This window comes from Alligator sinensis, unplaced genomic scaffold (assembly GCF_000455745.1).
Source record: "Alligator sinensis unplaced genomic scaffold, ASM45574v1 scaffold264_1, whole genome shotgun sequence".
Lineage (NCBI taxonomy): Eukaryota > Metazoa > Chordata > Crocodylia > Alligatoridae > Alligator > Alligator sinensis.
In genome coordinates, this window is record NW_005841831.1 from 620341 (window position 1) to 632034 (window position 11694).

An 11694-nucleotide genomic window follows, 5' to 3' on the forward strand; every position below is an offset into this window, starting at 1 on the left:
AAAAAAGAAAAAAAAAACATCTAGGTGTGAGGTTTTCTGGCATTACACTCCTTCAAGGAAATAGCAGAACTGAAACCTCCAGGACATAAATCCCATCTCTAACGTGGGGCAACTAACACTATTGAGCATGGAAATACAAAGTGCCTCTCCTGCTCTCACAAAGCACAGAAATTACTTACATGCTCAGTGTGCTAATCTTTTCTCCAAAGCAAGGAAATCCCATGTAAAACTCTTCCTCCTGTAAGTTTCCATGAAGATACTATATTCTAAGCCCTTATCAGAATAAATCCTCCAAAGCAGCCCAGACCATCCCTGTGAGTGTTCTGGTAATCCTGGGTCTACCTGAGGCTTCTCACTTGATTTATTATCAACAAAGGCTTTAATCAACTATTACATTTGAGAAGAGCCTCCCAAACCTTGTCAGTGTGATCTGCTAATGAGAGAGGGAGGAAAGAGTGCCTTTCTCAAGGTAAGAGATATAGATTGCTTTCCCTGTCACCAAATTAAGGGGAAGCTAGGTCCTACCCAGATGATATCCTGCTGACACCAGACAATGTCTGTGCTATTCCATGAGTCAGTGCATGTCTCAGCCAATATGAAAACATCAGCATCAATACAAATGGCAGTGCAGCAGTTGGCACCAGCATCCAACTTTCCTGGACTGCTACCAAAGCACTTAGCACTTTGACCTGGTGCTTAGTTGTTGCTGTATATTACCACAGGAGACACAAGTCTACTTATACCTAGACAATGCTTAGTTCAGAAGAATTGCCTCAAAGAGAGACCAGTTCCATACCAAAGGCAACCAAGTTCCCTTCGCTGTTTTTTGCAACACAAGGCAAATTTCTGTTCCCATTTGTTTAACCAGTGGCAGTTTTCTAGTAATTTTTGGCTGAGAGGTCAGAGAACTTGACCAGGAAGGAAGTAAGAGATCTGGGCTTTAGGCACCCTCCTTTCAAGAGAGTTCATAAAACACTCTCTAGAGGTCTCCTTTTGAAGCTGGGCTACTGCCTCTTGCATTCAATAATTAATGGATAAATTCAATATGGTATCTCATCCCATTCTCATAAATAAATTAAGAGGCTGTGAGTTAGATGTTTACATGGTTTGGTGGGTGACAAATTGGCTTGGGGGTCACAACCAGACAGTGGTAGTAAATAGGTCGGTATCAACCTGGAACAATGTGGGCAGTGGGGTCCTGTGGGCCTCAGTCCTTGGACCTGTACTCTTCAATATCTTTATCAGTGACTTGGATGGGGGAGTAAAGTATACTCTGTCCAAATTTGTGGATGATACTAAATTGTGGGGTGAAGTGAACACACCAGAGGGTAGGGAACAATTGCAGGCAGACCTGAACGGTTGGAAAAGTGGGCAGAACATAATAGGATGCAGTACAACAAGGACAAATACAGAGTGCTGCACCTAGGGCATAAAAATATCCAGTACACCTACTGGCTGGGAAATGACCCTCTCAGCAATGCAGAAGCTAAAAGGGATCTCGGAGTCATAGTGAACTCCAAGATGAACATGAGTCATCAGTGTGACGAAATCATCAGCAAAGCTAACCACACTTTATCATGCATCAGCAGATGCATGACAAATAGATCCAAGGAGGTGATACTTCCCCTCTATGCAACATTGGTCAGACCACAGTTGGAGTACTGTGTCCAGTTTTGGGTGCCGTACTTTAAGAAGGATGTGGATAGCCTCAAGAGGGTCCAGAGGAGGGCCACTCATATGGTTAAGGGTTTACAGGCCAAGCCCTATAAGGAAAGACTGAGGGACCTGGACCTCTTCAGCCTCTGCAACAGAAGGCTGAGAGGTGATTTTGTGGCTGCCTACAAATTCATTAGTGGGGGGCAGCAAGGGATTGGAGGTGCTGTGTTCACCAGGGCACCTCTTGGGATAACAAGGAACAATGGTCACAAATTGACAGAGAGCAGATTTAGGCTAGATACCAAGAAACACTTATTCACGATAGGGTTGGCCAAAATTTGGAATGGGTTTCCAAGGGAGGTGGTGCTCTCCCCTGCCTCAGGGGTCTTTAAAAGAAGGCTGGATAGGCATCTGGCTGGGGACTCTTTCCTGCCCAGGCAGGGGGTTGGACCTGATGATCTGTTCAGGTCCCTTCCAACCCTAGCATCTATGAATCTATGGGTGGAGAGCAGCTCAGTGTGGAAGTTCCTGCCCCACTGGGAGCAAGGCTTCAAGCTAGAATCCAAGGTCTTTTTCTTTTTAGAGCAGTAACCATTTCACTGTCCCCACACATCTTCTCCTGGCTAGTGAGGGGGACAGCTTCAAAAGGAAGGATGGAAAGGGGTCTACACAATGCCTAACCTGTAGCATGGTGCTTAGAGGAATGTATTAGGTAGTGAGAGAGGCAGAGGGTTAAGCCTTTTCTGGGTAAAGGGGGCCTAGAAACTAGGCCTCCAGGAATGAATATCCTAACCACTCAGCTACTGGGGCTAAAATATTGGGGAGTCTTTCTCCTCAAACTAACACCTGGTAGCTGTCCAGAAACCCACAATTACATCTTTGTGACTTATGGTATTGTTACACATTACGTTTAGCACATGCTAATTGCACTTACAGTGCTAGTGTCCTAGCATTCAAACAGTGAAGCACCTGTTAAGCGTCACAGCCACTGTAACATAATAAAGTTAGGCCTTTTCTGGTGAAGAGCATCTTCAAATCATATTACCTAACACAGAGGTGATACTGTCAGGGGACTCCAGTGTGGTGGTAAGGGGGGAGAAAGCCTGAAAAAGCTGTTTGTCAGACTCCCAGTTTCCTTACCCCCCCAGACTCTTGAACCCACAAGGCTTCAGTGTGGTGGTATGGTGGGGTGGGGGAGGTGGAGAGAGCCTGATGAACAGGTGTTTTTAGGGCTCCCACCCCACCACCTACTGTACCAGAGTCCTGACGGTTCAAGTGCAGGGGCTGGGACCAACTCCTGTGTTGTGCTAGTGTTGCCCCGAGCCCCCACATCACACCAGAGCCTTGAACACACTTCTGTGCAGTGCAGGGGTTGGGACCGACTCCTATGCCATGTTGGTGTCACTCCCAGCCCCTGCAACTGCACCGGAAACTTAAACAAATTTCAGTGCGATCTTAAGGCTGAGACCAAAAACCAGCTTATCTGCTGTGGTACTTTGATTTATATTTAGATGGTAGTAGGTATTAGGGCTGTGTGAAAAGGCAGCGTTCCATTTTGACCAGTGTTTTGACGTTTTGATGAAACAGTGTTTGGCTTCAAATTTAGTTTTGATTTGAAACAGCTGTTCCGTTTTGTTCCCTCGAAACAGTGAAACTGTTTCGATGTTTCGCCCATAGGACAAAACAGTCTATAACTTTGTCATTTCTGGTGTGATTTAGATGAAATGTGCAGAAATGGTAGCCCCTGCAGAGTCCACAAAGTGTGCCAAGTTTCAAGGAGTTAGGTGCAGGGGTTTGGGAGAAACTGCACCCCAAATTCTTGAAAGCAAAACTCATGTCATGTATATGTGTTAAGCCACGCTGGGGTAAAAACTGCAGGCATGTTAACCCCTGCTGAGGCCACAAAGCCTGCCAAGTTTCAAGGAGATAGGTGCAGAAGTTTGGGGGAAACTGTACCTCAAGCTGCGGACAAGCAAAACTCGTGCCATGGGTGTGACACTGTGTGTGTTAAGGCACAGCAGAGTGAAAGTTGCAGGGATGGTGGCCCCTGCTGAGGCCACAAAGCCTGCCATCTTTCAAGGAGATAGTTGCAGGGGCTTCTGGGTTCTAGGACCCTGCACCTCTAGCTGCTGACAGGCAGAACTCGCATCATGGGTGCTTGTGCGACTGTGTCTGTCTTGGGGCATGGTGGGGGGGAGGGGAACTACTGCAGGCCTGGCTGCTAGGCCCTGCTGTGGCCAGAAAGCCTACCAGCTGTTAAGGAGATAGGTGCAAGGTGGGTTCTGGGGCCCTGCACCCTTGGCTGATGACAGGTAAAACTCGTGACATGGGTGCTTGTGCTAGCTAACTACTGTGTTACACAAGCAATCATGATTCACTCAGGGACCAGCTCAATACACAGTAGCTAGCTAGGATAATGAGTTAATGAGCAAGGATTAACACCTACAAAACCACAGACTGAGGAGAGGAAAGAATCAATACAGAGCCAGGAACTGCTTCTGCCCTAAGACAGAGACAGTCAGGTGCACAAGCACCCATGTCATGTACACATGACATGAGTTTTGGTTTCAGGATAATATGGGGTGCAGTTTCTCACAAACCCCTGCACCCATCTCCTTGAAACTTGGCAAGCTTTGTGGCCTCAGCAGGGGCTAGCATGCCTGCAAGTGGCATCCAAATCAGGCCAGAAATGACAAAGTTATAGGCTGCTTTGTCCTTCCCCATTATAGGCTATGGCTGAAACATTGAAACAATGTTGAAATGGTGAAAAATTTTGACTTGCCTCATTTTGTTTCAAGGCTGTTTCAACAGCGGGTCGAAACAGTGTCAAAAGAAAACTGGTGGCGAAATTTCGCACAGCCTTAGTAGGTATTAATGTGTGACTGCTCAGAAAACTTTCTAAGTTGCACTAATGCTTCCTACAATCTAAACATAATACATACTAAGTGTAACATGTAACAATGCCCTTGGATACACTTGTGTGTCCGGAATGGATATGCATATAGAGCCACCTATCTGCCCTGGCTACATGTACTCTAAAACCCACCCATCTTTTCCTGCTAATGTGGAGTCCTGTCACCTAGCTTCTGCACCACAGCACTAGGAATCAGGCAGGGTAAAGTCCCCATTGCACAATGTTATTCAATATACTCTGATATCTCAGGACCTGTGTGCTTCACACACTGAACAGCCACAATCACTGTTTTGCTGTTTTCTGACACTGTAGTGCTTCACTTTGCAAACCTGACTCTTTTAGTGTAATAAACATAAAACACCAGATTTCTTTTATAAGTATGTGCATGCTAGACATTTATGTGGGGAAGGGTCACTAAAAACAAACAAACAAACAAAAAACACAGTAGAGCTGCTAACACTAGTAATGCAGATAAGACAGATAAGGCAAAAATCTCTCCCCATTTCCATAACTGGGACACAGTATCTACCCTTAATGATAGGCAGCAATTAAATGATAGGCTACTGCAGACATTTCAAAGCAATGTAAAAACAAAAGAGAAACAGCTGCCCAGATACATTATTACATTTACTGCATCAGGTACATAGCAGGTGAGAACAGCTCCAACCATACCCTAGGATGGAATTGGAGCATGTTCCACAAATATATGCATCTTATCTCTCTTATATTAGAAAGGAACCCAGGTATTTTTTAAATCTGGGGTTCATGTATATAACCAGATATTACAGAATCACAGAATCATATGGCCCTCAGGGGTCATCTATTCAAACCACTGCACAGATGTAGGATGCAAACAATCCCATAAAATGCCAATCCAAACCTCTTGAAGCTATCCAGTGAAAGAGAATCTACTGGGGGTGCACTGATAGAGATTTTTGGGGCTGATACTGATAGCGATTTTTAAGGAGGCATATCGGCCGATACCGATCCTATTTCTGATACAGCATGTATACAGCTGGTAAGTCTGTTGTGGTGGAAGGGTGGGGGAGAGGAGTGGAGGGCAGATCAAGGCTCCTGTGCTGCAGGCTGGGGCTGGAGCTATGCCGGGCTGTGCTCAGTGTGGGCAGCAGCGGCACTGGGAGGGAGTTATGGGGGTTTCAGCTCCCCCCCTAAATTTGCTGTAGCCCCTCTGCCAGCGCTGCTGCCACCACCTACCCTGAGTGCAACCCCAGCCCAAGCCCCCCCGCCCCGGCCCCGGCCCTGGGACGGGGGGGAGCAGGGCAGTCCTGGCTTCAGCCCACAGCTGCAGCCCAACCTGCCTGTGCCTCATGCAGATCCAGGGCACATGCTCCCCACCCCCCATGGACTCCTAGAGTGCGCGCAGTGGCAGGAGCCACTCTCCCCCCGTGCCTCCCGGACAAGCTGCGGCTCTGTCCCATGCCCTACCCTGCCCCAGCTCCTGCCCCTGCCCCAGCCCCATTCCCTCCCTCATCGCAGGGGGTGCTGATCTGCCACCCAGTGCCCCTTACCTTCCCTCCCCTTCCACCACAACAGACTTACCAGCTGCTTGCAGCTTTCCAGGCTGCTGGGCTGCACTCCTTGCTGCCTATGTGCTGTGCTGTGGCTGCGTGTGTGCATAGGCATTTATCAGCCAAATTATTGGCCACATCAGGCTGATTTCCAATACACTCAATTTTCTTTATATCTATGTCTTTATATCTACACAGTTTGGCACCCTATCCTCATTGGGAAGCTAGCAGACTGCGGAGTGGATGCCTACACAGTCAGGTGGGTGGCCAACTGGCTTAGGAACCGCACCCAGAGAGTGGTGGTGGATGGTTCCTTCTCAGCCTGGAGGGAGGTGGGCAGTGGGGTCCCACAGGGTTTGGTCCTCGGACCGATATTATTTAATATCTTCATCAGCAATTTGGACGAGGGTGTGGAGAGCACCTTCTCCAAGTTCGCTGAAGATACCAAGTTATGGGGCAAAGTTAGTACACCAGCAGGCAGGGAGCAGATTCAGGCCGACCTGGACAGGTTGGATCAATGGGCAGAGAGAAATAATGCAGTTTAATAAAGAAAAATGTAAGGTACTCCACCTGGGAAGGAGGAACCCCCAGCACACCTACAGGTTGGGGAGTGTCCTTCTCAGCAGAGGGATCTTGGAGTCATAATTGACTCCAAGATGAACATGAGCCGGCAGTGTAATGAGGCCATCAACAACACCAATCGCACCTTGTCATGCATTAGCAGGTGCATGACTAATAGATCAAAGGAGGTGATGCTCCCCCTCTATGTGGCACTGGTCAGGCTGCAGTTGGAGTACTGTGTCCAGTTTTGGGCACTGCACTTCAAGAGGGACTCAGGGAATCTCAAGAGGGTCCAGAGGAGGGCCACTTGCATGATTAGTGGCCTTCGTGATAGACCCTATGGGGGGAGGTTGAAAGAGCTGAATCTCTTCAGCCTTCACAAGAGACAACTGAGGGGAGATCTTGTGGCCACCTGTAAATTTATTAGGGGAGGTCAATGGGGAATAGGGGACGTGCTGTTTACTAGGGTGCCCCAGGGAGTAACTTGGAATAACGGGTGAAAACTAGTTGAGAGTGGATTTAGGTTAGATATTAGAAAGAAATTTTCCACACTAAGGGTGGACAGGATCTGGAATGGACTTCCAAGAGAGGTGCTGCTATCTAGATAGTCACCTGGCTGGGGTCATCTGACCTTGGTCCTCTTTCCTGCCAGGGGCAGGGGGTCGGACACTATGATCCATTGTGGTCTCTTCCGACTCTACAGTCTATGAATCTATGCCAATCTGATATTGGACCCATGTATCAATGCACCTCTAGAATCTACAGCTTCCTTGGGCAGCTCACTCCATTGTGCTATTTTCTTATAGTTTAATAACCCTTGCCTGAGATTATTATAATCTTTCTTGCAATGAAAGCACAGGGAGTGATTTTTAATGACATACCTTTATTAGGCCTTTATGTCTGTCTATGAATCTATGCCAATCTGATATTGGACCCATGTATCAATGCACCTCTAGAATCTACAGCTTCCTTGGGCAGCTCACTCCATTGTGCTATTTTCTTATAGTTTAATAACCCTTGCCTGAGATTATTATAATCTTTCTTGCAATGAAAGCACAGGGAGTGATTTTTAATGACATACCTTTATTAGGCCTTTATGTCTTATGGCAGCTGTTACCTTTCTACTTCTTTCTCTGTCAGGGGCTCCCTCCTTCCTAGTCCACCATTTCTGTAGAATAAAAGCTTAGGAGCAATGCATTTTTCAGCCATGCTTCTGTTTGTAAAGCATAAATTCTCCAGTTAGGCAGCAGAAGCAATGCCATGTGATTTAGGTGACTACTCATGCAACCTAATTCATGACGAGTCATTGGCCGTGTGTTAGATGAAGTGAGGGGCATTTGTGCACAACACTTTAAAGCAGCTTAAATGCTTTTGCACTGCTTTAGCGGTGTTGGTGCTTGCACACATCGGTGGTGTATTGCACAGTAATTTCAGCCATTGTAGCAAATTTGGTGGCATAATGCACCTTAAATGACTTGGGGCGCAGCAAACTAAAACTCCTACAGCCGTGGAGTGAAGCACCGGATTCTATGCAGCTCAGGTGCTCTGCAGGAAGCTTGTGCACGCAGCCTGGCAGTAGCGTGGGAAGGCAGGCTCTGCTCAAGAAACAAAAAAAAAGCAGCGATCTTTTTTTTTTTATCTCCCTCTGGAGCCTGCCTGAGCTGTGCTGGGGCCCGGTTCTTTCCTCTGCAGCTGCAGTGCCCCCTGGGATCACCCGAGCCAGGTGCCTGCGGGTGGGTGGTACCTGGGGGGGAGGGGCCACTGGTGCTGTGGAGGGAAGCACTGCTCCCCCTGCAGCCCAGGGACCGCTTTGCCCACTGGCAGCTTGCCCTCCCCTCCCTGCCACCAGAGAGGCAGGGAAGTGCACGGGTGTGTGCACAACATGGGGGTTTACTTGGCCCTAAATTGAAGCTGTGTATTTAAAAACCCCACCACTTCAATTTAGGGCCCCCATTTTGTCTACACATGCCTTATAGTAGTCACTTTTACAGAGGATCTTTTGGATTGATATTATTTGCCATAAACAGAAAACTCACTACAAATGATGAATAGATGCAAGGAAATCAAGATTTAGAATGATCGTGGTTTGTTCTGAACTATTCAGTCAGCTTTAGCAAGGCAAATGTCTGTTTTTATCACCGCAGAGATGAGCAGCTACTGTGTGACTCTGGCTGAGGTCCTGCAGGCAAAGGGATGTGCTCTGGAGGAACAGGACATATGGGCACTCTTACTCCTGGCCACAGAGCAGCTTCTTAAGGACCTCCACAAAGGTATGTTGATGATTTCCCCTTTTGTCCTTATCTAATTCACCCAACTACCTACCTTCCTACTGCAACAGCTCTTGAAAATTCTGAGACTCTAGAGTTGCTGATGTGATTTTCCATTACAGAGAAGGATTATTTATGGGAATGGCAGGATATTTCAAAATAAGACTTCCATTATGAAATCTCAATCTATCTACTCTACTGGGACCCTACAATTTTTCCCAGAACCCAAATTGCTCTTTCTTCCTGGTGTCCTACAGGTATATTTTACAGAACAGGCCCCAGAGGGTCCTGTTCTAAAGCTTAAAGAGGTGACGTGATATAACAGGTTACAGTGTCCTGCAGGATAAGACCAGCAAAGCTCAGTTCCAGTGTGTAAAATTAACATTCCTGTGTTGGCCAGGATAGGAGGATGAACAAATCCAGGTAGCTACTTATTCAGCTAACAGTATAGTTTTCTTCTTGACAATAAAAATATAGCCTTAGAATAGTAGGGCAGGGGACAATGAAAGTGAGAAGATGAGTCTAGCATGGTGGAAGGACGAGTACTCTGTAATCTGTATTCTAAAATGAGAGCTCTGTGACTGCTCATTTTAGGTATCAGCCTGGTCCAATGAACCCAATGTTTTTGGAATGATGAAATCACTTGAACATTTGTGATTTTTTAAAATAAGTAAATTAAAAAAAAATTTAAAAAAATTAAAACAGAGAGGCCCTAAGGAGGACCCGGATAAGATCTGGATTCCTATCAAAATGTGTTACCATTATCAGACTTTTTCAAGATGGCATGACAGCAACTATTCTAAACAATGGCTTGTAAACAGACCCCTTCACTATTAGAACTGGAGTCAAGCAAGGGTGTGCGATTGCACCAACACTCTTTTCCATCTGACACAGGTATTCTGCATCTCCTTGTTAAGAGACTTCTATCTGGAGTCACTCTTTTGTATCACAGGGACAGGAATCTCTTTAACGTCAGTTGGTTATTGGAAAGAGTCTGGGCTTTCATCCCTGTCCCTTTTCATCAGTATTACCTCAGCCTACTCCACCTCCTTCTTGCTTGCCACAATTTTTCTGGTAACCAGTGTAGTTGGAGGGATGCTGTTCTTGGGACCAGGGTAGTCCTTTCTGGGGTGCTTTTGGGTTTTTACTATGGCCTTCTTGCCGCCTCTTTAGCCATGGTCACACCTCACTGATGGTTCCTCACCTGGCCCTTTCGGGATCTTTCCTTCTCATTCTTTCTTTTTCTGTATACCAGACTAATATTGGGTCCCTCGGGCCCCAGCCCTTGTCCAGGCTTCAACCGCCTTAGACCCTTCTTTCCTAGCTGAGACCCCTCAGCCCAGGTCCACTAATTTGGGCCCTGGCTCTCCAGGCGTCAGCCCCAGCGTGGAAGATGTCTGCCAGGTACACTGTTCTTGGCCTTCTCCACCCCTACAGCCACTCCCAGTCCTAAACTTAAATACATAGAAGAAAACTAGAATACTAAAGGTTAACCATCTGGTTATAACCCAACTACAAGCCCCTCAGGGCCATAACAGCTGTCCCCCTCACAAGGAGTTACTTTAATTGCCTCCCAGCCCCAGGGTACCTCCTTTTCATTGTCAGTCATCTCTGTCCTCTGTTTCTGTCCGCACTGCCTGTGGGCCTGAACTCCCAGTCCCAACTCAGTGACTGAGCTGATTTGTGGCCAAGCCCTGATCCTTCCAGTCACCTGGCCACTGCCTGTGAAGGTGGGCTCAGGTGTTCCTGCTCAGCTTAATGAACTGTTTGGCTTTCCTTGCCCTGCAGCCCTCCAGCCTTGAGTCTCTGGTGAGTGGCTTGCTGTATCCCCTTTCCCCTGAGTCCCCACAGTCTGGCTCCTGTAAGGGGTCTATTCCCTGCTCCTCTCCCTCCATTTTCTGGAGGTTACAAAGTTTGGGATCCCTGTTACAGTTATGTTCCAAGTTCAAGATAACCAACAGCTCCCTTACTGATCTTCAGGATGGTGACAATCATGTCTTGTGTGCCCGCTCAGTTGAAGAGCTCCAGGGCACTCTTGATTGCTTCTGTGAAACATATGAAATGCTTGGACTCGCCAAGCATACTTTCCCAACCCACCCTAAGCCAACCAGCTCCATATATTACAATTACAGGACAATTCTTGGAGATTGTTGAGCTTTTCCCTTCCCTAGGAAGCCACCTTTCCCAAAAAGTAAATATTTAACACCAGTAAATTCTGCCAGTGCTGCCTTTGGATATCTCTGAAACCATATCTTTGATAATCATGCCATCTGGAACCAAACAAGACTTCTCATTTACCAGGCTGTTGTCATCCCTACCCTGTTCTATGGGTGTGAAACTTGGATGACATGCTGGAAAGCTTTGCAACATTACCATCAGTAATGTGTTTGGGAAAATTCCCCATGTCACTTGGAAGGACAGAAGAATGAATGCCAGTATTCTGCTCAAGCAAACACCACCAGCATTGAAGCCATGTCTTGTCCAACAGAGCTGGTGCTATATAAACATGTCATAAGGATGCATAACAACCGGCTCCCAAAATGGGTCCTACACTCCCGACTCCCAATGATCATTGTTCTAGAGGTGGGCAAAGCAGGAGATTCAAAGACAGTTTGAAGGCCATTATGAAGAAATGTGATATTAACATAAATATCTGGGGAACTCAAGCCCTGAATCCTTTTCAATGGCTCCATGATGTACAACAAGGCATCAATCATTTTGAGCAAGCTTGCTTTACGATGGAGGTGAATAGCTGAGATATACAAAG

The 11694-nt window shown here is 46.8% G+C and overlaps 1 protein-coding gene across 2 annotated transcripts in view; it reads left to right on the forward strand.

Moving 5' to 3' along the window:
* The first annotated feature begins 6297 nt into the window (after positions 1-6297).
* LOC102370105 (tyrosine-protein phosphatase non-receptor type 20) overlaps positions 6298-11694 on the forward strand; it is a 136096-nt gene continuing 130699 nt past the window's right edge. The window contains exons 1-2 of one of the 2 annotated variants that reach the window (XM_025213588.1): positions 6298-6358; positions 8805-8930. In XM_025213588.1, the coding sequence (XP_025069373.1) occupies positions 6343-6358; positions 8805-8930 (142 nt within the window). In that variant the 5' untranslated portion in view covers positions 6298-6342. Of the gene's footprint in view, positions 6359-8782; positions 8931-11694 lie in introns of those variants that run through there. The other variant, XM_025213547.1, reaches the window with a different exon arrangement.